Consider the following 16,516-nt stretch of genomic DNA (forward strand, 5'->3'; position numbering starts at 1 on the left):
ATTAATTTAAACTATGTAATTTATAATAAAATATCGATATTCTAAAGTAAATAAAACATACCTTTGACAGTGACCTTCTGTTCGCCAGTTCCAGGATGTGTGAAAAGATCCACCTGTATACTGACTTCTCCGACCGAGCCTTCCTCCGTACCGGCAGTATCTGGAACTTTATCAACGATAAGTTAGATTTCATCTGAAAATTCCGATTTCTAGCCGCTAAGTACTACGAGAGAGAAAAAGGGAGCTTCGGTCACCGCTATCCGAGGCTAAAATTCTCAGATCTGATGCTAAGATACTATGATCAATGTCTAGTTCTAGAGCAGATTACATGCTCTAATCATATGCATATATAGAACTTTGTCTCTTTGAGTATTTATCAGAGAAGACGAAGTTGCTGTGTTGTTAGAGTGTCTCGGACACGCATTAAATACCTCAAGCGTATACAATTTGAAAGAGTTTGATACAATTGGTTAATTAATCGGCTTCATCGCTTTCCGACCAACGATCAATTGGCGAATTGTGAAAATCTACATTTGCCGCTCTGCTCGACGTGCAGATTATAACGTTTGATTATGCGTTTTGTAGCTGATAATTAATCGATCAGTTGTATGGATACGTAAAATAGAATGAACCATTGCATAGGTATCAGTTGAATTAGAGAGCTGCATGTCTCTTGAAAGAAATAATTAAATTGGAGTGGTGAAATGGTGAATTGGCAGTGATAAATTGAACAAAGGTCTATAGGTGTTTATGTGTAAATGTGTAAAAGCTTCAAAGAAGATGATTAAAGAAATGCTTAGTGTAAAAGACAATGTTAGAAAATGGCAACCCTTGGAGCGTGTAACACACGCGCAATTTTTATGAATTGCGTCCAGAACAATTGCCTGTAAGATTTTATAATCTATGTAATGTATAATTTTACATTTGTCGTCGAATAAGAAAGCAAAAAGAAATGAATTACTGAATGTCACGATCAGAGTCTGATAAACTATTTACTGAATCATTTTCTTCGCGATCACATAAATTAAGTAGAATACGCGTGGGTGCAAGATAAGTCATAATGGGGTGGCCATTTTCTATGGTCGTTGTTTTGCAAGGTTTTCGGTAGTATCTAGCAGCAACAGCGGTAGTAGTGATAGCAGCAGCGTTACCTAGTACAACTATCGATCATCGAGAAGTTTTCGGGACGCTTTTGACTCTTCCGATACTAGTTGTTCATGAACATTCGGATGATTTAGCCTCGTGTTATTCCTATAGCTCGTAACTGAACTCTTACAAGCAATTATTGTACCGAAAGGGTTGATTCTGCTTAAATTAACAGTTTAAGTCATAATACATTTCAAGTTCAATAACACGTTGCTAATATTAGTAGCATTTGTACATGAGCATTAAAAGATTACTATGTTTCAAGTTACGCATCTATTTCTTAAACCAATAAACTACTGCCATGCTTTCGTCTATATAGTTAAGCAAATTTAATTAACTTCAATACAAAAAAGCCATTTCTTTATTTTATAATCAGGAACAAGTCACGTAGATGCCAAATTTTCAATATAAATTCTTTTCGAAAAATTTTGCAATTAATAATTCCTCCATTAATAAAAAAAGAGTATTACTAAAAAATTCAACATATATATATATTTCAAACCATTGATCAAATCCAAGTATTATTTTCAAAAACTCCTTTTTCTATTAACCTATTATATTAATTTTGGTTGGAACGAAAGCATAGAGGTATAGGCGATTCGAGTATGAATGCCCAAAGACTATCAGCCAAGTAGCCTATCTAGTCCCGAAAAGACAGCTCGGTGAATAATGCAATCACAAACAGTTCACTACGTCCTAAAACGAGCGCCTAGGTTCGAAAAGTGGCCAGAAGTCAGCGAAGAATTCCCGAGGCTTCTGCTCTAAGGTGGCTAGTGCTCTCTGGTACCTTGTCGACTCTCTCGACGAAGAGAGGGCTTGCTCTGGCGAAGGGGTTCCTCGAGGCTTTCCATACCCTCGGCTCCTTCCCCTTCGTCACCACCTCTTTCGCTGCTCATCGAACGCTGACGCTGACGCAGCTTTGACGCATTGTTCAGCGGCACTGTCGCGATAATTTTGGTTACGTGGGTTGTATTCGTACCTCGTGACGAATTTTCCAAAAATGTCGCGCTGTGTGTGTATGTGTATATGTGAACGGATGATGATCGCAAACGAGCGTGCATGGCGCAACGAGTTAATTTTCACGTTTCAATCAGATTTTAAATTCGATCTTCACGCGATTGGTATTTGGTTGCATGTGGTACCTGTACGAGCGTCTTATTAGATACTGTTGATGAATAAATTTATGGAAATTGACGGTAACATGTACGTTCGTAGATAACGTGCGTCGCGATATAGCGGAAGCCAATTTTTTGATTAATATTTTCGCAGCGTTTAATTTAGTTGATACATCGATCAAATTATAGATTCTCGCTTCGTTTGGAATTTTGTTAGTTGTCATATATGATGATATGTATGTACTGTGCGCTGGACAACTGTGTTTGTCTTTTCACGCGATAGAAACATACTTTTTATTTGCCATCCAGATGCGAAGAAAGTACTCGTTTATTTGATAGTAGTTCTACATTATAGTTGCGCCCCTGTTTTTGTTATTTATAGCGAATAAAATTTTGTCTTTGCTCGTAATATATTATCACCAATGCTGATAAACGAAAAACGAATAAAACCGTGATTATGTATATAGTTCTGATTTCTAATATCGATCGATGATCTTTTACCTGATACCAGATGAAAATGTTTATGAAGCTATTTGATAAATTGTTTAAGAATCGACTTACCTTGGTTGACCTGAGACGTAACAAAAGTCTTGATGAGGGTGTCTGTTGTTTGCGTATACAAGCTCAAGGCGTATCGTAAGCTCTGCAATTCTGGCGATTTCTCTAAGAATGTCTTCTTCAGACCGTTTCCACCCGCGTGGAAGTACTGTTTGATGGTATCGAGGGCGACCTCGAGGACCGCACACTGTTTCGGGGAAAGATTCTTCTCTACTTCTTTAGAAATATCCTGTGAACGATATGAGATTAAAATAACATAAGGTTTTTTTACCTACTAACGATTGAGCACAGTTTTCAAAATATTGAAAGGAAATATTAAGTATACACTATTTAGATTAAACACACCATTACACCGCTCAGTGCGTTTTTCACATCCGGTTTACCAACCATGTGGTTCTTGAACAGTTTCGACATGTCTTCTATCTTCGCATTCGCGGCTAAGTTCTTCGCATTATCCGTCAGATTCTTGAACATCATCTGCAAAATACATGTACAAATATATTTATCTGTGTAACATGCATTCATCCAAAGTTTTGACAGTGGAAAACATACGCTCTTATCCGACATAGGTGGCAACACCACCGTCTTCTCTAAAATCCTCATGACGATCTTCCACAATTCTTTCAGCAGCCTCTTCAGCACAGTCTTTTCACAAGATTCAGCATACAACGATAAACTTCCATCGAGAAGATCCATCAAAGGACGCAACACTTCATCAGCTTCCACAGCTACGTTATTTCTTTGAGCAGGTTGCACCTGTCCACCTCCTTTAATGGCTAGCAATAAATCGCCTAACTCTTTCACCGAAGCTGTTATCCTTGGTTCCAAACTCTTTGCAAAGAGCATGGCTAGATCGTCGAGTGCTCCGTTCAGTTGCTGTTGAAGTTCTTTCAGAATGTTCGCCGCGTCTTCTTCCAATTTTTCTCCACCCATCGACTCGAACATCTTCTCTAATTGTACTCGAAGTTGCTGAATATTGTTCATGAGAATGCAAGCCTAAAAAAGAAGACGATTCTTACTTGAAAATGATATACGGACACAATGAGACTTGTTACTTGTAAAATATCCTCCAATGAAATACATCTTATCGATAAATCTGATTGTTATAGTCGACTGTTAAACGTACGATTCTTTCTTCCTTCAGGTGACTTGGGAATTCCTTCTTCACGATATCTGCATAGGCGACTAACACTTTCACGATGGTTTTCGCGAACCTCTTCATGTATCTCTTCCAGATCTCCGGATCAGGACATTCCAGCTTGGAGACCACGTCGAAGCACTGGGTTAATTGTGTGAAGACGTCGACGACGGAGACGCTGAACAGCGCGTGTTCGCTGCTCTTTTGGAACTGCGGTGAATTTACACAATGTTAAACCATTCATAAATTTAAGTACAATATATTTTGCTACATCGGATGAAAAAGAAAAAGACGTATTTCAGAAAGTTAGTAATTGATTTAGCGTAGTATGTCTTCTTTATAAAACTATCGGAAAAGATATATTTCTACCGTCAGATTTTCTTCTACCCCTCGTAATCAACGAGAATCATTCTTTTTTACAGATTGAAAAAATTTTCTTTCGAGCAAGTTAATCGATTTAATTAAACCTGAAGGAAAGGGATACTTACTCCGTCCTTCTTGTCTCTGCTGAAGGCACCATGGAGATATTCCAGTGAGACGTCATCGTTCTCGTTTAGCCACTGCATAACAAACGGTTCGAACCACGCAGGATATTCGGGCACCGCGCCCTTATACGGCGGTACGTCCTTCACGTAATTGGTGTGCAACCACTTGACCTTAAAGTGAAGGTTCATATAGGCCGAGGACTTGCACAGTCTGTGTTGTTCGTGCTCTTCTAACGCGTACTTCATGTCCACCGCGAACAGAGACCACATGGTGGCCGCCGACAGTTGACCGATATTCAATTCCTGAGGGAATTGGTTCAGGACAGGGGCATAACTGTTCTTATCTTCGTCGATCACCGAAACGATCAGCGCGATCAGCTTATGCCAGAAGTCCAACGATTCCAGGCGAGGTCCATGATCCTCGGCGTCTCTCTTCGCCTCGCTTGGATCCACTTGGAATTCTCTGTTGTAGATATCGTAACAATTTTCAAAAAGAAACTGATAGGTCGAACGAAGACACGCTTTCACGCAATCTTTCACCACGGTGCTCGCTCGTGGAGGGCTGGACAACTCCAAAACCTTCATTCTGAAGAACGTGATGCTCGTCAACAGGTCGACCGTGCTCTTCAAGTCCATCAGCTTCTCCTGGCTCGAGGCCGGGAAGTTATTTCGGTACATTGACAGATCGATTCGCAGCGAGTTGTGCAGTTGATCCAGTAATTTCACGAATTTCTCTTTCTGGAACGGTAGAAATGGACCGTGAACGACCAAGGAAAATGTATTTTGTCGGTATATCGAGTTCCCATAAATTACGGGCGTCGTCGGCCAGGGAGAAGGACCTCGTCTTCACTCAGTCCAGCCATTTATACGTCCCGGGAAAACAGGAACGATCAAAAGTTATGTTATACTTATCTCGGTCGGAAAATATATTAGATATGTGGGATTTTGCTTTTAGGCAGCTGGCGTTTAGGGAAGCATATCGACGAGTAGAAAGGTTTTGTATTTTTGCGACTAATACATAATACAATATCGTATATAATGTATTATGTAATATATATTATTTATTATGTATTATAATATATTGTATATTACATAATATATGTATATATACACATGTATGGTATCATACATAGTTAAAATTTTATAGATTCAGTAACATTTCTAATTATAAACTCTTTCTACTCCTAATTTCGCTATTTTGGATTTTCTGGTAGACTGTCAAATAAATAATTTTCTATTAATATCTCACATTTTTGTGATACAGATTTTAATATACGACAAAGATTTACTTAATACTGTTAGAATAATTGAAATGCTTATCAATGGCTAACTCTCCATGTCTCTATATGCAATGCTGCTATATGTTATCAATGTCGTAAAACCTTGCTAAAAACAGTCTTTTCTCTTTATTTATCGATACTTCAATGCACGGATAGTGTAAAGAACTTGTTATTTATTATTAATAACAATAGGAAAGTTACTGAGAAATAAATAAAGCAATAATTATTACAAAGCTAGAAACGTTCGAATTAAACGACTGGCTTGGAGACTGAATTTATTTTCAGAATCGTCGTATTTTATTTGACGAAAAGACAGACTTTTGTTGATAATTCAGTTAGGTAAGTCAACGGTGTTGTTTACGGTTAGCAGGACTTTACGATCCCTGAGGTGCTCATATGGGAAAGAATTCTGTAGGTAGGCTAGATCCAGAAGAAAAATGAACATCCAAAGAAAAGGAGAATCCTTGGGGGAAGATTTTCCAAGCATCGCGTCGAACGCAATGAAATTGAAGACGAGTAATGATATTAACAAGGACGATGTCGAATATATCTTTTCCCTTTCAACGATCGTATTTTTATTTACTTTTCACCATCAATACTGCCTTCTGCGATATTCTTCACGTAATTTATATCGTGCAAAAGAGAATCATGGAATAAATAAAATTTATCTTTTCGATGAATAGCTTCGAAGATTCCCGGGAAATTAGAAAACACTTCAATTATTTTCTGCGTTATTCGATGTTTTATCAAGCTCTTTGCTCTTTCCTTTACTGTTCATCTCAACTTTGAAATAGTTGCTTTTGTTGTAAACCTTCGATCTTCTTTCGTTAGCGTCCAGCTCAGTTATTTTCTTCTTTTGTTGGCGCTTTTGCAACGAAGATAAAGTTATTGGGTCGCACGTTCACCACTGTACAAGACAAAGTCATGCATAATTCAAGAACGTCGAAACCAGGAACGCTCAGTTTTTTCGCTGCTGACAATTTTTTCGAAAAAATTTACATTGATTTACCGAAACAATCCTCTGTGCCGAACGATAGAATCTGCAATTCCGGCAACTCTGTTTTAAATTAATTGTATACTTTTACATTTCTAGTAGAATTAAATGTAGAAGGGTCTTCCAAGTTCACTTCATTTTTCTACATATATTATTCAAATTTCAATATCATTGATTAATAAACTATATCCATAATACGAGCATCTAACAGCAGAAATGACGACAATAATTCAGTTTTGATTTCCAATTTCCAATTTCGCGTTCAAAAATTCATCAACGCGGTACCTTGATAACTAACGTGACATAATACAAGGGAACAAGATGTTAATTAAAACTTCAATTAAAGCAAACTCTGCAAGTTCATATTGTCAATGTCCAGCCACTGGAAGTGACGGAAGGGGAGGAGAAGAAACGAATGAAACAGAACAAAAAAAAAAAAAACAGTTTAATTGAAGAATTTCACTATGGAATTGGAACAAGCATACGTAACGCGCTTCCCGCAAAGTTTCCTAAGCAACCAAATAGATGTGAGAACTTAGACTGCCAATAGGGAATCGTAGAAGCATTTCTCAGTCAGATTCTCGCTGTTCTTTCATTCATCCTTTCTTGATTTATTTCCCGATCTAAAGGATCAAACAGAGCTAATCTTCGATGTTCCATTGTGTCAACTTACCCCGAAATTGCTGGCGGCGAATCTATCACTGGCCGAAACAGCGGAACTCGCGCTCGTATGAGCATAATATGCGTTTATGTTCGCCAGCAGGGTGGACATTACCGCTGGCACACCCGGGCACAGGTATTTCGTGGAGAGGCAGTGAAAATGCCTGGAAAAGCATTTGAAAAGACACGATTACTAATGAAACTTGATAACATAATGATTTTAACGCTCAGTAGCTTCCGATGATATCGTAATGCATTCCGTACTTTTGCCTGTATCTCTTCAAAAATACGTAACACGTTCGTATACGACAAGCAAAATTCAAGCTTTACTTCTATGCCAAATATGTATTGTTCATTAGAGAAGAGAACAAGTATACCGAAAATCAAGTGCAAACTGAGGTGTTCCTCGCGTTTAAAAGTTAATTTATTTATAAGACAGGGAAGAGAAAACTAAGCCAATCGTGTATTCAGGGTCTCGTATGCTTATCAAGTTCTTACTTGTCCTCAGTAAAACACAAGTAAGGTACACTATAGAGTTATCAAGCATAAGATCCTTAAGGCTCGGTCTTCAAATTTGACCGTACAAATTTCGAAAAAAAGAGCTTCGTAATACGTCATCTTTGTTGGCGGCGTTTGTTTCTAACAGAGTCTTAAGAATGTGGAAGAGAATATTCGGTCGATCGGATTGTTGGAACGAGAGTTTCGAACGGTGATCTTATGCTTGCTAAACGTTTGCCTTTAGCAATTAAGCTATTCAGCCCGTCGGAGAATGTTTTCTGCCAAACGCTTAATAACTTTGAATATAACTGCCGCCAGCTACGTTATATACTTTCATAAACAAGACTCACGTCATTGCTTGATAGATGCTCTCGATGCCGTATCTCATCGCGAATTCATCGACGAGCTCTTCTCCAGGTGGATCGAAATACACCTTCCAGGCATCGTCTCCTTTCGCTTGAGGTAGAGCCACCACGCCGTCGTTCTTTTCGCATAAGCTATGGAAGAGGTTCTCGTGTAGGCAGGTGTACTGCACGTGGTAAGGGGCGACCTTCTCCTCGCCTTTGATCTCAACGCTGATGTGCAGCCTGATCGCGCCGGATACAGCGCTCTTATCCGTTCTCTTCTCTAGGTTATACCACACATCCATCTCGCCGCTCAGCGTACGCACCTCGATGATCGTTTGTCCAAGGAAATCGTCGCTCTCCCTTGTCAACTTTTGCCGTAGCTTGGATTTCAAGTCGTTGTCCTCGTCCCATACTCTCACTTTTATTCGGTCAGACGAGTTGTGGCATTCGCTATAAATGGTAATTCGAGTTTATCAATTAGCAGATTTTAGAGATTGTGTTTGAACGTCGATTGGGATTTCCAGTCAAGATCCTTGTACTTGATTAATTAAAGGATCGTTTCGACGTTATATCAGATTGTGTTATTTATACGTATAAATATTTCAATTATTCAGGAATGGGAAATTCGACGAACTCTTTCCATAGGATTATGTAGTCGAACTTTGGTAAAATATTTACGTCGAAGGATGCACGGTGTAGTAGAACTTTGCTAATAAAAACTGCGTACATACGTATGTGTATGTGTAATAATCGAGGTTCTTCCCCACTGCATATGATTTTTTTAAATAATCGAACTCAATCATTGGTAGAAGTTCGTTTCATTAACTGTTATAACAAAAATGTCGTTTCAATAAACGGAGTCTCGTTGCAATTTTAATTATTTTGAAAAGTAAATTAAGCGAAACGTAAATGACACGTATATCGAAATTACAATTTAGGTTTTACAATCTCTGGGAAAGAGTGGTTCGTTTTATTAATCGTAGACGTTTTGACGTTCAATTAACACTTCGTAAGTTATCTGTTATAGAAAAGGAATTGATATTTCCATCGTTCCATCTTTCTCTTCTTATACCAACCGATATTGATATTCATATCGCGTTTAAGATGAACTTGTAAGGTTACGAAAAAATTACTCACAAGTAAAACTTCTCGTGCCAAACTGGATTCAATTCCCTCGGCATGGTCCTGGTTCGTTTCTTCACTTTACCGACTTGGACAGTCACGTACGGATCAGATGTACCGCTCTTGTCTTTTGCGATCAGACCTTGGGCGCAGATCACTGTGGAAGTTAATCGAAGATTAGACAAACGTTTTATGTAACTTGCCTAACGCGATACGTGCCCCAAAAACGATATTTGCACTCCCCGGAATTCGCTTCTTAGGGTTTTTCCTACCTTTCTACTTACCTAGCAGAAAGTTTAGTCGACGTTTATTGCATTCGATAGAAAGAAACTTTACCTGTTACTGTATCTAAGAAAACGAGAGAAATTTAATGTCTTTTGAATGCTGTAAGTTATATGGCATTTTTGTTAATATTCCTATTATTGCATCTTTGAAGATCCAATCACGTTATGACGAGTTCAACGATGTCGTTATCGCATCTGTTTAGCTATGGAATATATTCTATTCGAGTTAATAACTCTCTGCATAGTTTACAAATAGATTTTCATATCGTTGGTTTTTAATGCAAAACTTTAAGATACAAATTTTATCGAATGTTCCTCAGAAATCTAATGGAAATTTTCACCAGTGTGAGAATATTTCTCATTTCTCTGTCATATCCTTTTTGATATCTTTTCGAATTTTTAACTAATTACATAGTTTTTTTTTATTTATTTAAATTCTACAATTTGTCCAGTAGGACATTTGGTAAAATATTATAGCTTAGTGGTATAATAATATAACGTGTGGGTGGCTACCCCCAGCGGGGTACCATCTTCGTGTTTGTTAGCTTATATCCTTTGTGAACTAACTACATAGTAAGTAATATAAAAAGACAAGTAATTTTTTTATTATTCTCTAGTCTCTTAAACGTTCTACGTATTTCTTTTTCATACCGTTTTCACATATTCTCTACGATACATCCTACGTTTACTATTCTCGATACATATTATCACCTCGAATTGTTCACACGAATAAATATCCATTGCGCTATTTTCTGCCACACAATTCTTCTTACGTTCTTTAATCTGTCCCGTGCAATTCCAGTGTTTTGATCGACGATCTAACATTCGAATACCGTCTTGATGGTACAAAATGACGGATAACCGGCAGGCACCGGTAAAAAAGTAGTAAAATCAGGAAATCCACACGCTTAGGTAGAAAAGAGGATTATGTTCTTCAGGAGGGTCGTGTGTTAAAACACGTTACGATCCGTTCTACCGGTTCAATTCGTTTCAACAGCGTACGGTGAATCGTGGACAGGGGGTTACCAGTTACGAGATTCGAAAGTAGGCCGTACTTCCTAGGGCAATAAAACTTTTACTGCTAATCTATTGGAATTTTACGTCGTACAGTGAATTTCATGCGAATGCATCATGCTGGAAACAATTAGGGAACCATTTTCGATGAAAGTAACCGAATACCGCCAACGGGAGAATCTTATTTTTAGGGATGAAGTTACTTTGGACGTATCGAAACAGTCGTTGATTTTAAATTTATTACGAAGAGACGAGATAAGTTTGATAGATAAGATTGAAGATCGGAAATTTCTGAATATTTCAAATTATCAAATGTTCAAACTGTCTAATTGTCAAATTTTCCAAGTTTCTAGATATTCAAATAGCGAAACTCTCAAGTGTATTGAAATATTCAAATGTTTAAGTTCTCGTGTTTCATAATTCTCACAGATTTTCGAATTCACTGACTTTTCGTTTAATCTTGTCCGTTCAATAAGTCTGCACTTACTCGAATTTCGCGCATTGTACCACGGCGAGATTCTTAATAGATTAAAAGCGGATTTTGTCAAATTGATGGTGATATCGCTTTTATGGAATTTATGCCTAAATGAAATTTAATTTTTCCAATGGAGATTAAAATTTTCCAATTGCAGCTTCTAATACGCAAACGCAAAACGATTCTATGTAAAATTGAATTTATTTGTAGCTTGCTGCGTAACGTATCGTTTAATAAAATCTGTCGATTCGTAGCTCGTCGTATTTTGAAGGAAAGACGTAGGCTAATTAAAAATTCTGTAATTTTCTTAAAAGAAGTTGCCTGCCAGCGTAAACTGGAAATGATATTTGAAAAGCTTGTCAGGACTTTGTTCGGTTGCCCGGAAGCTTCAATTTCTGGCTATGCGCGTACCAGTTTACAAAATTTCAGCTTCCCATTTTTGTTTCCATGGATGTGCAAGTATTGCCAACGAGGACATTTAATTTCGTTTGAATTGCACGTTTCTTTTCTTCGTATTCTTAGATGTCTAGCAACAGGTAAACTGGATTACGTCAATATTTTCTCCGAGTTACGTTTACCTTAAATTCAGCGTGGCATGAAAAGTTAATTAAACATATTACACGTTAAAATTAACGACTAACACAGTACCTCTTTCCTAATTATAATATTTACACAAAAGAATCATGTAGATACACCCTATTTTTTTTTTATTTACACTTAAACATCGATTTTCTCAGTAACATAGAATCCTCGAAGGAAGTATATCTCCTTAAATTTACTTTGCTCTTTTTCTGCAAAAGTATGTACTTTAAAAACCGTATATAGAGATCCATATTAGATCCAAAGTAAAATAAAATAAAAAAAACATTATTAAGACACATTTACGTGTATACATGTAACCATAATCGGTGTATTTATATTTTCAAACGATCATACCGATAGACTCATGCACATCTATAGTATATAACAATGTAACAACCATCGAACTCAGCACTCAGAGGTCACGTTTCATGGCAGCCACCTCGTAAGCGTGCAGAAGCTCGGCGTAAATCGTGTGAGGAATACATTTGACAAGTTTTCATTTCTAATTCGAGGTGGCAGCAATTCGGGAATGAGAAAATCGACTGGTACGTATTGTTGCTGTTTCATATTAAACGAACACGTCTATCAAAATCGAATAATTCACCCGATTAACGAAACGTGTTAAATTCGACATTAGAACGATCAGAGAGTCTTTCACAGTAGTTTTGGACCTCTCCTTTCCACGATTGTCTTCAGAACCATGCAAGTCACTTAAATAAAATTAACTGTGTGAGTGATTTTCTATCGAGATAGGAATATGATTATATTATGGTTTGAGGTGTAATATAGTTCGTTTCTGATTTTTCTGCTAACTGGAGTTTCGCGTTTATTGTTATAGAGACACTCGATGTATCTCTTGAAGTTACGAAAATATGTCACGTGTGAAACTATACGTGACAAGCGACGACCCTGCATATCGATGGCTAGTTTGAAGCATATGAAACTAATCGGATGATATTTTGAAGAATCGAATACATTCACTGCGTACATTGCTATACGTTATCAGTAGCTAATTTTAATATTAACAAAATCTTCCCAAAATTTCTCTTCTTCCTAAAAATTATTAACATTGTAACCCAAATCACTACCACTTCGAAACAAATTATATCCTTAAAAATAATCTAAATTGGTATATATATATACATACAACACATTACTTTCACATACTTGGATATACACATATAAAAGTGTATACATTTATATATTATATATATATATATATACACACACAGTGATACACACGTATAGAAAACATATATATTACGACAGATTGGACGTTAACGTGCTATTCGGACAGACAGACAGACACACATGCCCATGCTACTAACTCGTTAAATTCGCATCGCCGATTGCAGCGGGGACGATCGCCGATGCTTGCCCGTCCTCGACGAACGTCGATCTCATACCTAATGCTCGTAAAAAAATCTTCGAGCCATGGCCACAATCCACTTCATCATGTCGACAGAGTCTATGTTTGGTGCTTGTGCGTGTGTGTGTGTGTGTGTGTTTGTACGTGTACCGTTCCCACGATCGAAGATGTTCGCGATTCAAAATATCGTAGATTATCGTAAAATTAATATCTACGATAGAAACTATATGTATGTATCGTGTAACTGTGTATAATGTCGTTTAATAATTATATGTACCATGAAACTTTGTGCTATCTGTATATATATATATATATTTGTATGTAAATCTAGATATATATGTATGTATAGTAAAATCGTATCTATATATGTACCGTAAATACGAATATTTACGATCGAAGTCAAATGGCATCGATGCTTGAATTTTTGTGCACTTTCATTGTGAAATTGTCCTATGCGTGGATCGTTATAATTTGGTCGATTGGTGTGTTCGATCGGTTTAACGGGAGAACAATTGCAGGAAATTTGGTCGCTGCGACGAAAGTCACAGACGAGCCGGTCTTACGCGGAGGCCGACTAACGGAGGGTGGCCCAAGGAGACCGTCCTTTTCTAAATCGATACTCTACGGGGAGTGAAAAATACTCTAGAACTGGCTACGGGTAATCGCACGGAAGGATAGGGGACGTAAATCTTGTGCTACAAATGAGACTGATATATAGGGTGACTTGCCTAATTTCGGTGTCTTAAATATTGCTTGTTTTCGATGATGGTAGTAAATTTCAAAGGGAAACGTTATTCCTTTCGATGGAGTAAATACTACGACGAGGGAAACGTTTCTTTTCTCGGCGTTACATCCTTTGAAATTTCGAAGTCGTCGATATTTTATTTATAAAAGTACATGTGAGAAGTCGATCATTTTCAACACTTGTTAAAATAAGTCATTTTTTCTTCCGATCGTTCGATGATAGATGTTTCATTGTTTATATTAATTTGTATTATTTTACAGTATTTTGTATTGTTTTATATTCTTCATACTGATTATAGGTATGACAGATATCATAGAGATCGTGGATCACTAGATTGATCTTCATCTCAGCGATTTGGATATGATTGTAAAAATATGTATATATATTATTATTATTTATACAGGGTGGTTGGTAACTGGTGGTACAAGCGGAAAGGGGGTGATTCTACGCGAAAAGAGAAGTCGAAAATATAGAATAAAAAATATAGAATAAAAATTTATAGAATAAAAAAAAACGTCAGTCGAGATCTACAGTGAGATCCATTATAACGAGACGTGATAAAGTGCACGCGTACCGAGCGAAAATTCAAAATCGATTTTCTCGAAAACAAAGCCTCGAACGAAAAATTTTTATTCTATATTTTCGACTTCTTTTTTCGCGTAGAATCACCCCCTTTCCGCTTGTACCACCAGTTACCAACCACCCTGTATAATACGTTGGTGATAATTAATAAAAGTATACTGATAATCTGGAAGCTTCGAGAAAAGGTTTCGTTTATCGTAATATTTGCCGCTGCGAATAATATTTTCCTCCAACATTTTTTCCTTATCATCAAAAGCATGTAAAATATTTAAGACACTTCATATTCAAGGGACACGCTACAATATCGAGAAAGTAGGACAAGCGAGTGCGAGCTCTCGGTTTTTTCAGAAGAGGATTTGGGAAATTCGACGAGTAAGTAATAATTTGATTCGATACAGTCTGAAATTTTTTTCTAGAATCTTGAAACGATTTGGCAAATTGTTCAAGTCATATTAATTTTCTAACGTGATTACTTAAGTTTTATTCGATACTTTAACATTTGTGATCTGCACGATGCGATGTATGGAGAACTTTAGTTAAATCTCATAGACGCTTGTTGTTACGTTGTCGTAAACGATAAACTTGGAGACGTGATTCAAATACTGTCATAGTTTTAATTAGTTCTATTTAACTTAATTAAATTCTAATTAACTTCGTGGTGAAGCATAAATCAAATTATAAAGGAAAACTCTGCTATGAAATAGTTGTCATCACGTAAGGATTATTCTTTTCAAAATTTCTGCGATAATTTCAATTGCAAGGGATCGAGAAATAAATTACGAATTTTTAATTATTTCACTGCTTCGTTCGTATATAATTTATAACAAAATATATCGATCATCCGAAGCAAAGTCTCTCCATCAACTATTAAATAATAATAAAATTGAAAATAGTCGGTAAAAATGTGTAATTTATTAAGTATTACACAAATTATTTGCATATAGCGAGAAGTTTACCAAATCAAATTATGCCCCGATGAATTTCCAAAATTCTCAAAAATTGTTCATCACGTTTCGACTTACTTTTACGTTAAGAGTCTGTCCCTTTTTATAACACAATTTTTATCGTACACTTTACATCAACAAATTTCGAGTCAGATAGCATTTATAAAAATAAATATCAAACTAACTACACGTAGTGGACAATTTATCTTTTCAAGAGGATCAATCCGCTTCGATTTACTAATCGCCGAGATTTCCGGCAGCAGATCGAACCAACTCGGAATAATATGCCCATGTTGTAGTAGTGCTACAGCTGGCTTGGCCAATCAAACTTTCAATTAGCCAGCTAATTAATTGATGGTCAATAAACGGGTAATACCGGCACGACTATTCAGATGCTGATGAAGTCAAGTGCAATGTCAATGAAATTTTCGAACGATCTACCTAGCCACGATTTACTTATGCGAGCTTTCATTAATAATATCAACAATTAACTATTATTAATATACTGGAAAGTGGAACAAAAATTGATAATTAGAATGTTGAAAGTTTGGACAAATTTAAGAATTTATAAATAAATTATGTAAATTAACCTAGAAATGGTATTATTTTGAAAGTGCGTTATATTGGAAATTTACATGTAAAAACGTTTTTTTTTCATTCATTTTAAAAAGATCTAAATTCTAAAAATGCTGGAAAAGAAATAATTTTGAGATATTTAATTATCGACTTTTTTCTTTTCATTTCAAGTGTACCATCAGACTCCAAACGTTGTGACGTGTATTTTTTCTTTTTTTTAATCTATTTTTATGATAGAGAGTAAGTAAAGGAATAGTAGAGTCGAGCTATAGTTTTATATCTAAACTCTAGCAGATGGAAGAAGAAAGATAGAAGATACTATTTCACTATAATTGGGGCACTAAATTTGCATGATATTGGATGGGATTGTACAATGAAATTACTGATCGTGTTCAGTCTTGAATGAACGTTTCTCATTTTGTTCACTTGTTTTTTCGGATCTTCCGGAGAACGTTGTATTTCTTTAATTTCGCCAGTAGAATTTGAGAAGAAGTAAAAATAGCATCTGATCAGGCGCAAAACCTCGTTTTAAACCTAAAATCTATCAAACATAAAATTTCCTATTTCCTCTCTACGAAACCACTTTTACAATTCCAATGCAA

The 16,516-nt window shown here is 36.5% G+C and overlaps 1 protein-coding gene across 9 annotated transcripts in view; it reads right to left on the minus strand.

The window, feature by feature from the left end:
• The window catches only part of unc-13, a 375,340-nt gene that overhangs the window by 6,847 nt on the left and 351,977 nt on the right, over positions 1 to 16,516 (minus strand). For 7 of the 9 annotated variants that reach the window (XR_013061854.1, XR_013061853.1, XM_076627833.1 and 4 more), the window contains 10 exons: positions 9,359 to 9,500; positions 8,225 to 8,671; positions 7,390 to 7,540; positions 4,446 to 5,180; positions 3,946 to 4,167; positions 3,372 to 3,815; positions 3,165 to 3,296; positions 2,823 to 3,048; positions 1,934 to 2,086; positions 62 to 166 (listed from right to left, as the gene is read on the minus strand). Coding sequence is in view for 7 of the 9 variants with exons in the window: in XM_076627833.1 (XP_076483948.1) it covers positions 62 to 166; positions 1,934 to 2,086; positions 2,823 to 3,048; positions 3,165 to 3,296; positions 3,372 to 3,815; positions 3,946 to 4,167; positions 4,446 to 5,180; positions 7,390 to 7,540; positions 8,225 to 8,671; positions 9,359 to 9,500 (2,757 nt within the window). In the remaining 2 variants the exon portion in view is untranslated. The remainder of the gene's footprint in view (positions 1 to 61; positions 167 to 1,933; positions 2,087 to 2,822; positions 3,049 to 3,164; positions 3,297 to 3,371; positions 3,816 to 3,945; positions 4,168 to 4,445; positions 5,181 to 7,389; positions 7,541 to 8,224; positions 8,672 to 9,358; positions 9,501 to 16,516) is intronic. The other 2 variants (XM_076627831.1, XM_076627832.1) reach the window with 1 other exon arrangement.

The sequence above is a fragment of the Bombus vancouverensis genome, chromosome 2, assembly GCF_051014615.1.
Source record: "Bombus vancouverensis nearcticus chromosome 2, iyBomVanc1_principal, whole genome shotgun sequence".
NCBI classification, from domain to species: domain Eukaryota; kingdom Metazoa; phylum Arthropoda; class Insecta; order Hymenoptera; family Apidae; genus Bombus; species Bombus vancouverensis.